General features: G+C 40.9%; 1 protein-coding gene across 1 annotated transcript; it reads left to right on the top strand.

Annotated features, from left to right (window-relative positions):
• The first annotated feature begins 3,089 nt into the window (after positions 1-3,089).
• Positions 3,090-13,511, top strand: cpne1 (copine I). Its single transcript, XM_070902925.1, has 16 exons — positions 3,090-3,131; positions 4,376-4,504; positions 4,590-4,769; positions 5,623-5,697; positions 5,930-6,001; positions 6,331-6,414; positions 6,555-6,644; positions 6,744-6,842; positions 6,935-7,021; positions 7,523-7,582; positions 7,909-8,042; positions 8,596-8,650; positions 8,890-8,944; positions 9,401-9,534; positions 9,629-9,865; positions 10,903-13,511. The coding sequence occupies exons 2-16, from the start codon at positions 4,376-4,378 to the stop codon at positions 11,029-11,031; spliced, it is 1,620 nt and encodes a 539-aa protein (XP_070759026.1). The 5' UTR covers positions 3,090-3,131; the 3' UTR covers positions 11,032-13,511.
• Positions 13,512-15,391: the final 1,880 nt, after the last annotated feature.

Here is a 15,391-nt window from a genome sequence, read left to right as displayed (position 1 = left end):
CTTTACTTATGACTGAAGTGGCTGATGTCTGTTCTGTAGAATCACAAATCTGGATTGAAGCTTTTTTGCTTTTCCATGATGACTTTAAACCCAAACCATTAGATTTCTGTTGTGTTCGGTCTGTGAATCCTGGCATAGTTTACCATTACTAGCAGAGTTGAACAGTACCTGTACTCTGTCCCTCAGCATTAGTAACCACCTCCACACTGATGCAAACTGCTAGGTTAGTGCACAGGTTTACAGCTAAACTGAATATTTAGCACCCCCCAGGTGGTCCATGCTACAGCTGAGAGCGTCTGGGGTTACTAATACATTTTTCTTTTACATCCCTTGTGTTAATGGTAGTAATTTGTTTGTGAACTACTTTTGCATTCCCTCACAATTATGTTGCACCCACTGTGGTTACAGTAAGTGGCTGTTACTAAATTTGAAGCTTTCCTCGAGAAATGTGGATCAGAGGAAATAATGCCAAAAGTATTGAGGTAATGCCAAAGTACTGCAAGTGAATGTAAAAGTAGTAGTAGTAGTAGTAAACAAAGAGAGCAAAGCAAAAATGACAGAAGAGAAAGATGGAGGGCTGCAAAGAATGTAACTGTTAAAAAACATACATTATCTACAGATAAGATATTCAAGTTGTAAACCTTGCATAACTGTCTTGAAAATAACTATCACAAAAAGTATTATAAAACCAAAACTATTAACTATTGGCCTAAATCGTATCAGTCATTACAGCTGCTCTCAGCTTCTGTGATGTGCTTCCTGCTGCAGATTTAAAATAAAGCCTCAAAGTTATTTTATTTCTGTTTATCTCACATATGCAGTATATTGAATGAATTGTGTAGTACTGAACCTAAATAGCAGAAAGCATCAGTGGAAGTGGTGGTGAAGAGGGATCGTCTGCTGCTTTCAGGAAATGGTTAACCTCCGAACAGGTACACTGATAATAATGTTCTACTGGTTGTGCATGCAGTTTTGACGTGTGTGTGAAAGAAATGGAGAAACAGGCCTTAATAAAGTGAAGTGAAACACAGTCTGGACAAATGGTTGCTGGTAACGACAATTGTGTCTGTTGTGGACCTGGTATGTGGAGAAAAGGAAGGAAAAGCATTGGAATAAAACAAAAATCCTGATGACAGACTTGGCTTCTGCAAAGGATGTGAGTCTGAACAAAGAGTCTGTGTGGGTGGGTGACGGAGGTAAAATTATCGCTGACTGACACTGAGCTGTCTATCATTCACCTGCTGAGGTTTCCACCCTCCGACTGATCAATAGACAGACAGAAGGCAGGACTTCCAGGTGAGTGACAGATACAAAGATGCTCCATTCAAAACATGACAAATGACAAAATAGTGTATCAACAATGGCCTGTAAACAATCAGTAACCTGTAAACTATCATCATCAGCAAGCTTAGATTAATCTTGAATGATGATGGAGGCCTGTAGCGTGTAGTTGGCAGTGTTTTGGTGCTAGGTGGTGGCCTGTATATGGTAGATAATAGCCTGAGGATGGTGGCCTATACACAGCAGTGTTTAGGTAATAGGTGGTGGCCTGTAGATGTTAGTGTTTACAGGTGCAATTGAGATACAGCCTTGTGTGTATAATTTTTATTTTTTTTACTTCATTTCTGGGCAAATTTTAAAATAATAGATTAAAAAAACTTGTCTGATTCTTGAATTCTCTCATCATAGCTTTAATGCAGGACCTGTGATGCGCAGCAGCTCAGTCCAGACCTGTAGTTTGGGTAATAAACCCAGTTCCAGTTCAATAGTTCAGTGTCAAAGTTTAGACAAATAGTATGCGTTGGTGAAGATGGAGACAGTGGAGGATTGAACAGAATTTAAGAGTTCATTAAAGGATGTTAGCAGTTTATCCAGAGAGGTGGATCGTAAGAGGATGATATGGTGTGTGTGTGTGTGTGAGAAAACTATGGTTCTGTGCATTATGTGCTTTTTTCCCTCTCAGGACTGTTTTTTTCAGTGTTTTGGTCTTTCCTATTCTGTTTCTCATTTGTGATGTGACGCTCTGCTGCTTTTTCTGACTCAACTGAGGTTTCACTGCAAAGGAAGAATTAAATGAAACTGTCTTGTTCTCTGTGAGGAGGATGGCTCCTGCAGTGTTCAGTTTCTCTTCTGCTCTTTCTGATGCTTCTGATCATCGCAGAACAGCTCATCACATTCAGAGTGCTTTTGCTTCAGCAACAGTACTTCCGGCTTGAGTGTTTGCCCTTCAACATAAAAGCACATAAATGTATGTGTGGTATTTAGTCACCCAAACACCCACTAAATTAATGCACAGACTGGTCTTTTAAATGTAAAGGTTGCACTTAATAACAATCATCCAGCTTGAATAATTTCTAAACCAAACATTGTACAAATTAATCTTGACTTGTCAATGCACAAATTGAATGTTGACTTGCTGCTGCTGTTATAAACTTAATCATTAAACTTTCTTTTCTTGTGCTATCAGCTGTGTGTTATTGGCTTTATGGATGCAGAGTAGGGATTTCTGGCACAAACTCGCCTACTTCAGGTGCATGGAGAAGGTGCAACAACAATAATGTTCTTTATACTATTAGTTTTCTTTTTGGATTCGTGGTCCAGGCAATACTAAATGCAGAAGCTAATGAAATAAGTTTCAGCCTTACTGATATTCGTATGGAACGAATTTGAAAGGATTTGTTGTGATGCCGCTTTTATTCTGAAGGAGTCCGGTCGGAAGTCATACTTTTGTTGCTGCTAGCGTTAGACTATCGTCAAACGTCACACAGTCGCGCTGAACACAGAGGGCGTGACTGACACTCTTCTTGTCCAATCAGGACTGACGGTTGTGTAGCCGCTTGTCCAATCAGAGAACAGCCTGTCAGCCTGCCGCTCCCTGTTAGCTAAAGCTGCTGAACGGAGATCAACGACTGATTTCTGCCTCAGCTACAGTCAAAATACGAACTCCAAGCTGTGGTTAATCTTACTAAAAAAGTCTAACAGAGTGGTCAGATAACCGTATGTGCTCTCTCAGGTGTGTTTACTCTGACTGAAAGGGTGTCGTTTCCTGTTCCGGACTGTGAGTAGTTTTCCTCCGCCTTGGTATTTGTTCCTGTGGTCTGAAGAAGATAAAATATAACTGCGGTGATAAGGTGATTTACAAAGTTTATATTGGCACAATGCCGTGTTTGAGTGTGTGTGAGTGTGTGTGAGATAGAGAGAACTGGTGTGTGTGTGTGTGTTTACTGTGCTGGTTTAACTGGCTGACTGGTTTCACAGATTCAGTTATCCCCATTCAGTCTCATGCTGGTGTTGCCTTCGAGTGCTGCTCGCTCGGTTCATTTACTTAAGAAAACAGTCTAATGTGTTTCAGTCTGAAATGGAGTGGAGTAGAAGTATATATACATACATACATACATACATATATATATATATATATACGATTCAATTACTCAGATTTAGTATCCTAAACCACATTTTTAAAAGTTAAATTCATGTTTGGTACGTTGAGTGAAATTGTTTTTTGGAGGTTTACTGGAACAAAATCATCTCAGTATTTTCGATCACGCCAGGGTGTGACACATTTTGGTCACATTTAGCTTGTTTTTATTTTAGTCAATAGAACAGTTGATTGACCACATTCACCACAACATCATACAGAGAGCCCAGCCCCAGTTTACAACTGCTGTTGAAGCAGATCCTCCGAGGCTTCTGTCAGTTTATTCAGTGTCTGTTGGACACTCCTTTGCATGTGTAAAAGATATATTTGTGCAGTCATAAATTATTATCTCAACAGACTGTCACAGAGAGCATTGGGCGCTCCAATATGTAAAGTACATTTAATGTAAAAGAGCAACATAAGATCACAGTGGAAGGAACCTGTCAGCAGAACTCCTCTGACACCAGATTGTGAGAGAGAATCATCTTTTCTACCTCACTGCAGATTGTTTATGGCTGTTTGGATTCAGTGTTGAGACTGCAGTAGCGGTAGATCTTCTTTATTGGTGGTGTTGGGTAGGGCAGCAACTTTCATTTTCATTACCACTTAAAATGTGGCTCACAATGCCTCCCATCTGTCAGTGTACATAGTGCATAATTTCCTGTACATTAATTTCTTGTATACTAACTGCAAAAACAGTGTACTGTGGCAATTACATAAAGGAGATACTGTTTCTGTTCCTGTTGTAACTGAAGCTCTTCTGAATTTATTCAATTTATCACAGATTCCTTCTTTTTGAACAGTTTTCTAACCAAATAAAACATTTGTTTTTTTCTGTCACAGACATAAGAAAGTTTCAGTGTGACCAACCTTATAATCTGATGCTTATTTTGTAAGAACATTGTATATTCTGGAGTGAATCCTGATCTGAAGGTCTCTTTTTGTCCCCCCCCCCAGATGGCAGACTGTGTCTCCACGGTGGAGCTGAGTGTCTCTTGCTCTGACCTGCTGGATAAAGATGTCGGATCAAAGTCTGATCCTCTGTGCGTGCTGCTGCAGAGCTCAGGAGGAGACAGCTGGACCGAGGTAACATGGCAATCACACTACAGGATACATGGGTCTCTTTTATGTGATATAAATTAAACAAAAAAATCTCCCCTCTCTTTGTCAGCTGGGTCGTACTGAGCGTTTGATGAACACCTCCAGTCCGTCTTTCAGTCAGCGTCTCAGACTGGATTATCACTTTGAGACAGTTCAGAATCTGAAGCTGGGGGTCTACGATATCGACAACTCCAGCTCTGACCTCAGCGATGATGACTACCTGGGAGGGGTGGAGCTAACACTGGGACAGGTACACATCAGACTCACTAGAACAGTGTTTTTTTTGTGAAACCTTCTCAACCCATCAGTAAAATAATTCATTTGTTTCATGAAAAGCTTTTAGGACTCATTAATAGATTGGGTCATTGTGTTCAGGTTGCAACTAATGATTCATTTCATAATCGATTAATCTGCTGATTATTTTCTCAATTAAACGATTAATCCTTTTGTCTATAAAATGTCAGATACGTAATAATGAAATAGCCACGGTGTCGTCCTCAGATTCTCTATTTTATATGACCAACAGTCCAGAAGATATTAACTTCACACTTATATTATGACCAAGAAAAGCAGCAAATCATCTAAGTTGAGAAACTGAAATCGGAGAATGTTTGGCTCTTTTGCTTGAAAAACGACTGATCGACTAATCAATTAATTGACTGAATCGTTTAGGGGATATTTTTTCAGTGTTTCTTGTGCGTGATGTCCAGTGGAGTGTCAGCTCCCTCTGGAGGTCATATGGAGACACGACTCTCTGTCTTTGCTCTCTGCTGATTGGCTGGATTGGCTGTTTTTCAAAATAAAAGTCATCAGTGTCTGAATGTGTCATGGCCGAGGAGGTTGTTTGCATCACAGTAACTGTTGGGAACGTTGGAAACAGACTGATGCTGCAGGTACAGAGTTGTTACTAAGAGACAGAAAGTTTCAAGGTCCACACCACCCTCTGCTGTACAAACTGTGTAATCACAACACTGTCTCTGAATTATTATTATGAACTGCATTTTAAAATGTTTGTGTCTGAAGGGCTACAGTAATGGTATATGTATATTCAGTCTGTTGTCATGGATTCAACTGAAGACTAAACTCCTCTGTGTGTTTTTCAGATAGTTTCCAGTAAAACTCTGACCAGACCTCTGCAGCTGAAGAAAGGCAAACCTGCAGGAAAAGGAGCCATCACTGTATGTACAGAGTGTGTGTGTGTGTGTGCTTGCAAAGATCCTTGATGAAGACTTTAAATATAGCTTTTAAATAATTGTTTTAATGTCTCACCAGATTATCATTATTGAGCTAAATGTTGTATTACATTGTGTCTGAATCCAGTTCTGTTATGATCAATATTCAGTTTATTATGACTATCAAGTAAATACTGTGTGTGTGTGTGTGTGTGTGTGTGTGTGTGTGTGTGTATAGATCACAGCAGAGGAGATAAAGGACAACAGAGTCATTGTGTTGGAGCTGGAAGCTAAAAACCTTGACAAGAAGGTAACTCCTCATCTTCCCACTTTACTTCATTGTCGTCCTTATCTTGCCCTTCATCATCATCTTCTTCTTCTTCTCCACTGCTTCAGGACTGTGTTGCACCAGCTCTTCATAAATCCACCACCCTCTGTGTGTGTGTGTGTGTGTGTGTGTGTGTGTGTGTGTGTGTGTGTGTGTGTGTGTGTGTGTGTGAGAATATAAATGGCCATCTCCTACCCCGAATAGAGAAACCAGGTTTCTTTTTAACATGATTAAGAAATACTGGAGAAACAAGACTGTAAACTGGTGACTTCACTACAGAGATGGCAGCATGTTGTGTTTTCTCTCTTCAGGATACATTTGGGAAGTCTGATCCATACCTGGAGTTTTTTAAACAAGGAGACAATGGAAAGTGGCAGCTGGTCCACAGGACAGAGGTACACACACAAACACTTCATTAAAAACTCATCTAAAACTATAATTGCTGTAATGTAAGAACACCCACACACAGGAGGATGTCATTGTGATGTAGACGATGGTGAATATTATAATGAGGAAGGTCTGTGTGTGTGTTTAGGTGGTGAAGAACAATCTGAATCCCTCCTGGAAGAAGTTTACTGTTCTTCTACAGACGTTCTGCTGCAGCGACCTCGATAGACCGCTGAAGGTTCCACCAATCAGAATCCACCTTCAGTCATAACAACCAATTAAGTCTTCAACAGTTGATGAATGAAATCTCCTCCTCCTCCTCCTCCTCCCCTTGCAGGTGGATTGCTCTGATTATGACAGTGATGGATCTCATGATCTGATTGGTTCATTCACCACTAAAGTCTCCGAGCTGCAGAAAGCTGGACATGGTTCACCGGTGAGCTCACTGATGATAAAACATTAGACATCTTTCTATTGTCTGGTCAGAGGTCATGAGGTCATTAAACTGTCTGATGTGTTGTCCTCCAGGTGGAGTTTGACTGCATCCACCCCGAGAAACAGAAGAAAAAGAAGAGCTACAAGAACTCTGGAGTCGTCTCTGTGAAGAGCTGCAAGGTAGAGACCACATTACCCAGAGTTCCCTGCTGGGAGTTGCTGCTTTGAAAACTATAAAGCTGTCAAGTAGAACTTGTTGTCAGTCTGAGAACAGATTCCTTCGTTGATCAATCCTGAACCGAGCCTTCTGATTGGTGGAGCCTGATGGCGGCTGTTCGCTGCCTTGCAGGAGGCTTTGCAACCTGCAGACTCTGCTCAGGGCTGAAAGGTCCGTGGTTGAAATCTGTTTGAGACACATTTCATCCAGATGTTCTAGATACTGGATACACTGGATACACTGGATATACTGGATATCTCTCAGCCACATTTCCCAGTCATCCACCTCATAACAACTCCGACTTCACTCTGGCTTTTATGTGTAACTGCAGAACTCCAGAAGTGTATTTTTACACTTAAAGTCTTTTCTTCTGATTTATGTATGTAATTCAATTGACTGTGTGTTCTATGATATACACATAGATGTGAGTCTTTGACTTACACTGTGTTTCTGTGTTTCTGCAGCTGGTGGCTCAGCACACCTTCCTGGACTATGTGATGGGCGGCTGCCAAATCAACTTCACCGTATGTCAGCGTCAATGAACACATACACATTTTAAATGCTTTATATTAATCCACTAATCAAGTTCAAGTTAACATGATTGAAACAAAATCAAAGATTGCAAAATGTTGTGTTCTTGATATCGAGATGATTGATGTCGGGATCTTTGTGAACTGGGATGCATGCAGACTTTTCAGTTATTAATCATAACCTCTTACTGGCCTGTTGAAAACACAGTTTATAAACTGGTTGATTGAATTAACATGTAGACGATGTATTTGAAGAATAAATGAATGAATGTTTGTAGGTGGAGATTCATGAATGAATGAATTTTGTATTAACACTGTAGGTGGGGATCGACTTCACCGGCTCTAATGGTGATCCTCGCTCGCCCAACTCTCTCCACTACATGAGTCCAGACGGGTTGAACCAGTACCTGTCTGCTCTGTGGTCTGTGGGTCAGGTGGTCCAGGACTACGACACGTTAGTACAAACTCGCACACAACCTACACCTGAAAAACGACCCCTTCAAAAATACTCGCCAAACCCTAAACCCTGTAACACAACCTGTAGTTCCTACACCCTAAACTCCACAATCCTTCATTCTTAACCCTATAATAATATCCTAAACCCTGAGCCCTGTGCCCTAAACCCTACGTCCTACACACTAAACCTGACATCCTACACCCTATATATCCTACATCCTTCACTCTAAACCTTACATCCTCCACCCTAAAATCATCATAAACCTTATACCCTAGACCCCACCCTCTACACCCTACACTACCGTAGTTCCTACACCCCAAACCATACACCCTGAATCTTACAACCTACATCCTAAACCCTTCACTCTACACCCTACAACCTAAACCCTCCATCCCACCACCTATACTCTAAGACCCCCTTTCCCTGCACTTTAAACTCCACACTCTAATCCAAAATTCCCGCAGCATGAAACATAAACTCTGAATCCTCGTAGAGAAAAACTGCTTTTATTTTTGTGACTGTAACTGTTATTTTGTGTTTCCTGTTTCAGTGATAAACTCTTCCCAGCATTCGGTTTTGGAGCCAAACTGCCTCCAGACTACCAGGTCAGCTCTCTAAACAACCAATCACAACACAGCATTCCACAGGCTCTATTGGTCAAGTGCGACATAATGTTTAGCCCTGCCCGAGTCTTTGGTGTAATATGATTTTCTAACTTTCTGATTTAAACTAGATTATCCTTTTTAGAAAATCTGAAAGTTGAAATCAGTTTCCTAAGCAGCCAATCAGAGTGGAGTTTGTAGATTGTCAGGTTAATTGAACTGTTGTGTTGTTTATCTTGCAGGCTGCACACCATGAGTTCGCCCTCAACTTCAACCCCACTAATCCATACTGTCAAGGTATATACACACACACACACACACACACACACACACACACACAGAGTAAAAGTCCTCTATTCAAAATCTTACTTAAGTAAAAGTTCTGAAGTAAAAGTACTTCTTCTGCAAAAAATGACTGAATGAATTATACTGTTGTTGCTGGTCCAGATGGAACTAGTTTTAACTACTTTTATTATGTGAAGTAGTTTGTAGTTTATCCAGTGGTTCCCAGGGGTCACAAGTTCTGTTACACAAATATGTATTTTTGTTTTTTAGTTTTTCCAAAGTTTCTGCTTCTTTTGTGAAATGAATGCAGCTGAAAATGGATCCAGTAAATTACCGTAATGACAATTGTGATTAATGTCTGATTATGTTTTCTGTTCCTGTTTTCTCTGTTTCCATATTTGCGTGGATTGTTTCAGCTGCTCAACGTATATAAAATACTTACACCTGCTCCCCCTCTGTCTCTCTCAGGTATCGAGGGGATCCTTGAAGCCTACAGGATGGCTTTGCCTCAGCTCAGACTCTCTGGACCCACAAACTTCTCTCCCATCATCAATCATGTCGCTTCCATCGCCGCCACCGGCGCGCAGAGCAACAGTGCCTCTGTGAGGACACACATACACACACACAAAACACACAAACCAAAACAAAACCAAAAACACACACTCACCCTTTGACCTATGGCTCTGTCTCTCTCAGCAATACTTCGTCCTCCTCATCCTCACTGACGGTGAGATCACCGACCTCGACCAGACCCGGGACGCCATCGTTCGGGCGTCGCGGCTGCCGTTGTCGATCATCATCGTGGGGGTGGGGCCGGCGGACTTTAAGGCCATGGAGCTTCTGGATGGAGATGACGGCGTGCTGAGGTCGACAGTGGGGGAGGCCGTCGCCAGAGATATTGTCCAGTTCGTCCCGTACAGACAGTTCAAAGACGTAAGTGTGTGTTCGTTCATAGATAACAGCTGTAAGAGCTTTGTATGTGCCTCCTGATGACTACCTGTTTGCTGTCTGAACTCTTCTGTGAGAGTGGAGGAGGATGGGTAGGTCCTTGAGTGTGGAGTTAGAGGAAGGGCACAAGTTTTTAAGCCTGTCTTGAAACAGTCAGGTGCCCATGTGAACATTGAGACACATTTTGCTTTCTTGTAGTGATTCCTCCTTTTCCTACAGGTTATCAAAAGATCCCTCACTAATGTGCTTTCAGTGTACGTGATGGTAGGGATGGGCGATATGGCCAAAATCTTCTATCACGGTATATGTAATTTTATATCATGATAGCTTATAGTAATTGTTCTACAAAATCAATTGGTTTAAAAAAAAAACATACCCTACTTCATGATGTGTATTTATAATTTCACTCTCCTCCTCCATGTTTTCTTATCACTCTCTTTTTCTGCTGCTGTTGGCAAACCAGCTTTGAGGTGCATTACCGCCAACAGTTTGTTCAGGTCCTTTGGCAGTCCTGCAGCTATATTGCAGAGACAGCTCCCATGGTGGAAATGGTATTGCAAAAAAATACTGTCATATCGCCCCACCCTAAGGGATAGGGGACAAAATCCCCAGTTCTCCTTCTGCAGAAGTGCAAAAATGTATTTAGATCCTCCAAAGTTACCGTCTCTTTATTGCAAAATTCCCTCTTCGTTACTATTCAACTGGAAGACAAGGAAAACACTGTTCAGGGAAACACAAAGAGGGAATTTTAAGAGTAACTTTGGAGGATATTGATGATTGATTTGATTAAATTAGACTGCTTAAGCCCCATAGAAGCTTTGGAATACATTTATGCACAAAATAAGGACTAACACCCATCACTTATATTGGAAGCACAGTAGGAAGAGATCAGGAGGAATGATTACAGCAAGTAAACCCTGTTTCAGTGTTCAGGTGACAATTGTTTTAAGTCAGACTTGAAATACTGTGACCTTTGCCCTCAGACAGGCACTTACATCACATCTCTCCTTCTCTCTCTCCAGGCTCCCAGGTCGGCTCTGGCTCAGTCTGTCCTCGCTGAGGTTCCCAACCAGCTGGTCTCTTATTTCAAAATGAGAGGCTTCGAACCAGCTAAACCAAATGCTGCCCCCAAGTCCCCCAACAAAGCCTAAAACCCCACACATGCACTCCCCAAACCCACCCATGAAGCTGAAGGCCCACCCCCATCTCATTCCAGGATCAGACCACCCACAAAGTCGACCACCCTTCAGGGACCAACCTGATGTGTTGCATGGAATCTCAGCCAATCATAATGCAGCATTGAGTTGCTAGCCAATCAGGATGCCATGGGCAACCATCCCCAGTTTCTTTTTTTAATCAGTTTTATAATCGCTTTGTTTTGTGATTTTGCTCTTCAATAAGTGGAATGATAATGATGCCATAGATTATAGATTATTGATTCCTTCTGCTGCTTCCACACTAACTATGCAGATCACATGTCTTACAAACATGTGTTTCACAATCAGAGTCACACACACACACACACACAGAGGAAAAGTACCACCATTTTTGTTGCCATAGTAACAGTATAAAGTCAACAATCTCCTGAGAGATGAACTTGTTGTGTCAAAGCTGCACTCACTCTGTATTCGTAGAGAGAAGTTGGGTCCCCCCCCCCCCCCCCCCATTCACTTCAATACAGTCAAGAGTTTCATCACAGCAGCATCTAGTGGACATTAGAGGAACTGCAGCTGCAGATGCCTCCCCGTGACCGTAGTGTCCATGTTACCATGGTGACACCCTGGACCAGCTCAGTGTGTGTTTGTGTATGGCTCTGATTAGCTTTATTGATCAGGTATTAATACTTTGCACTTTGCTTTTGCTCTAAATGCTGGAAAATTGTATTATGAAAGATATTCTGTATTCTATATCATAGCTTTACTACTATAGCCTTACTATAAACTGCACTACAGCCTTACTATAACCTCTACTGTCGCCTTACTGTGTATGACTTCAGCACGCTGCTTCAGCCTGAATGTTTCCAGACCGTTCTGTCTAGACTCTCAGTGGTTTGTTGATGCCACCATCTTGGCTCCCAGCACAGAACTCGTTTCTAACTGACCTCTGTCTGATTACTGATCACTAAGGTGTGTTCAGACTGAACGGGCGGTGCGACTGCATATAAAGCATACAGTCTGACACGTTTTAGACTCATAATTAAGAACGCTGACGGTTGCCGTCTTCAGTCGTCCAGTGATGTGAGCGCTTGGAAGCCGCAACCATGGTAACCCTCCATCCCACATGACCCAAACACAGCGTCCCACATGGCACTGAGAGTCAGTTTGAACATCTGCTCTGTTTCTTTACCAAAGACTGGCTTCTGATTGACACTCACACTTTGTTAAAATGTGTCACAACTCGTTTACTGCAGCTTCATATGCAACCACTTCAAATCACTTCCAATCACTTAGAATTTTTTTTAAATCACCTTTTAACCACTGGAAATCACCAATTTTGCTGTGGATGTTGAAAGAAATGACAGAATAGGAAGTAAATGTTTTTTGAGGTTCTTTTTCCCTCTTTTGTCCAATTTTTAGAGACATTTTTGGCTTTTTTTCAGGGTCAATTTTTATTAAACTGAAATATTTGTAGCACTGACATTTGTTATAACTTTAGCAAATTATTAATTCTTCATGTTTGGGAACAGTAAGTCTAACAAAATAGTTTTTGTAGCTAACAACTTGTGAAGTATTTTGATTGAAAGAAAAGTGCTGAATGCAGTCCAGCCACATCTCACGGCCTTGATCAGCAAGTGGAGCTCAAACTGGTGTCATGCTTCTCCAGGCTGCAGGTAAGCTAATGTACTCGGGTGCTGTTCAGACACGTTCACATGTGTTTCTTTTATAGATGTAAAGACAGGGTGTCCCGTATGTGTCCAACAGGAAACAGTGTCACGTTTAGCAAACCGCAATGTAAAGAAAATGTTGAAGAAATCAGGAAACGTTAAAGAAATTTCACCACGGAGACGCCACTACATCTGTGAAACGAACGTGAAAGAATTTGCATTTATGATTGTAAACGGACGGGATAATGACAAGATGGGCAGCGATATTGAGTGCCTTAAAGAGGAGTTTCCTCTGCTAGAAGATCACTTGTGGCAGTACAATGCTGAAATGTAACTACGCCCAAATTCTGACAGAAAAAATATGAGATGAGAGAGAGATGTTTACGTGCATCGCCACAGAAACTTTGTTTAGGTGTCGTCACGTGATAACCACTCAATAGGTCAAAGGTCATTGACCTGGAGCCAGTAGACGAGCAGAGACAGGTTAGATTCCCCTCATATACGACCATCACAAGCTCCATTCTTAGTGACGACGCCTGAACAAACTCCCTCTGCTGAAAGACTGTGAGATGTGGTTGAAAGCTCTGGGAAAAACTATTAAAGTAAGGGTTTTTTTTTTATTTTGTCAATCATAGCAGCTGTGTTTTTTACTTGAAGCAGTGTTTTATGTTTCCAACAGTCTTTCCTCTGTGTTTGTCCCCATTTTCTCTCCGAGAAAAGCATCCCCATAGACTCCTGTGAACTTCCTACAGGAGCCCATGAGGGACAGGAATCAACCAAGAAATTAAGTAAAAAAGATGCTCAATCTTCTGCCTCCTTGTCTTTAATCTCTCTCCTGAGTTTTGAATCGGAGAGTCGGATTTGAACTTTTTATTTTTTTATGTTTTGACAAAATGTTCAAATCAGGTTAAAGTCGTGAGGATAAAAGTGAAGAGTCTGGATTCATCCAAAGTTCAGGAGAATAACGTTGTTGTTTACATAAGAGTCGTGGCCTCCTAAACAAAGTAATGTCTACTTTGAGTGTGTACTTCGTGAACAATTCTTTTGGTTGAACTGGTCAAACACAACATATCAAGATGCATATCTGCAGTTTTGACCAATTCAACCAAAGAGTGAACCGTTTCTTTGAGAGGAAAAAATTATTCAGTAAATCACAAGAAAAAAAGCAAACTTTATAGAAAAGTTTAAAAAAATAAATGACCCCCAGGTTGGGAACCACAGGTTTACTTCACAGATCTGCTGTGTCACAGGTCTCTCTAGGAAGCATTCCTGGGAAATATACAGACCTGCACTGTTTTGTCAAACCATAAAAAATTCCTTTTAACTTCTATCAATTAATTAATGAAGTTTGTTCAGTGAAACCAAATTCTGGCTGAGCATCACCATTAATTTTCACTATGGAAACAGTAGTTTGACAAAAGCAATTGAAAGCTCTGGAAAAAAGCGAGTTAAATGGACCATGAGTTCAGATTTGTTTAATCTCATCTTGTTTTGATGCCAAACTGCAGCTGATTCTGTAGATTGAAGTTTGTCCCTGTCAGGCTGCCATGATGTCCTCATTTGTTTTCTTCTTCATTGCCAAAAATGATTTGTTCTGTCGTGTTGTAGTTGAAGGGAAATTCTGTTTTCACACATGTGGCTTAAAGTGTTCAGAGGAGCTTCAAATGGTAGACATGTTTGCCAAATGTCTACACTTTTCATTTGAAATAGACTGTTAATGAAATATATTATCAAAAAGAAATCTGATCTGAGTTCAGCTGAACATTGTCACGGTAACCCTGGCTGCATAGTCACATGGTGCTGTGATGTCATCAAGTAAAGGAGACATTTTGTAAAATTAGTAAAAGCAAACCATCAAATCCGCAGCTTGAAAAAAAGAAAAACAAGAGAAGACGCTGCCTTGTCTTGATGAAGAACTGCACCTCCCATAATGCTTTGCTCCACAGTGCCGCTCACTGTGATCTAACGGTTTTTATCCTCTTTGTTAAACTGGTTGATCCACAGCCTCATGTGACCACCAGCTCCGCCACACGCTTAATCAACTAACTACTATTAACTAACCAGTTTAACCAGAAACATCATGTCTGTGTGAACGCTGCCTGCTAGAAAACAATAATAAAAAACAACTTTGGGAAAGAAGAAAAAACGTTTCTTTGTGTTTCAGTGGAAAAAGCTGCTGCTGTTTATATGATCTTTTTTTTTTTCCAAATTGCATTTTATTTTAGTTTTCATCATTTCTGTCGTGTGATCGTCTGACTGCTCGAGTTTCTGACCCGTCAGACTTCTTTGTGTCGATTTGTTATTTGGTGAGTAAAATATTATCACTGAAAGAAATGACGAGAACCAAATTTGGGGGGATTTACCTGAGATGTGTTCACACATCAGTTAGTCCTCATTAGTCACTTTCATGTAAAAGTGAATCACATTGTTTGCACTTTAATGTTTGTACTTTCAGAGTACTTCTACTCTGTGGTACTGCTACTTTAAAACTACATCAAACATCTGAGTACTTCTTCCACCACAGATTTTCTGATTCTTGTTTTCACAATATAGAAAATTCTTCTTTGCTTCTAACTCGAAACAGACGTCAGTGAACACACACACCAGACTTCATATAGGAAAGAGTCATTTTAACGCAGTACTCTGTGGTGAGTGCCGTGTGTGTGCGTTTTCTGAGGAGGAAACTA

Source organism: Enoplosus armatus, chromosome 3, assembly GCF_043641665.1.
Source record: "Enoplosus armatus isolate fEnoArm2 chromosome 3, fEnoArm2.hap1, whole genome shotgun sequence".
Lineage (NCBI taxonomy): Eukaryota > Metazoa > Chordata > Actinopteri > Centrarchiformes > Enoplosidae > Enoplosus > Enoplosus armatus.
Note: the sequence above shows the minus strand (reverse complement) of the source record. Positions and strands in the feature narration are given on the sequence as shown.

Coding starts and splice junctions, on each gene's coding strand:
- cpne1 (XM_070902925.1), top strand. CDS start 4,376: ATGGCAGACTGTGTCTCCACGGTGGAGCTGAGTGTCTCTTGCTCTGAC. Junction 7,022..7,522: donor TCTCTGTGAAGAGCTGCAAG/GTAGAGACCACA, acceptor GTGTTTCTGCAG/CTGGTGGCTCAGCACACCTT. Junction 7,583..7,908: donor GCTGCCAAATCAACTTCACC/GTATGTCAGCGT, acceptor TTAACACTGTAG/GTGGGGATCGACTTCACCGG.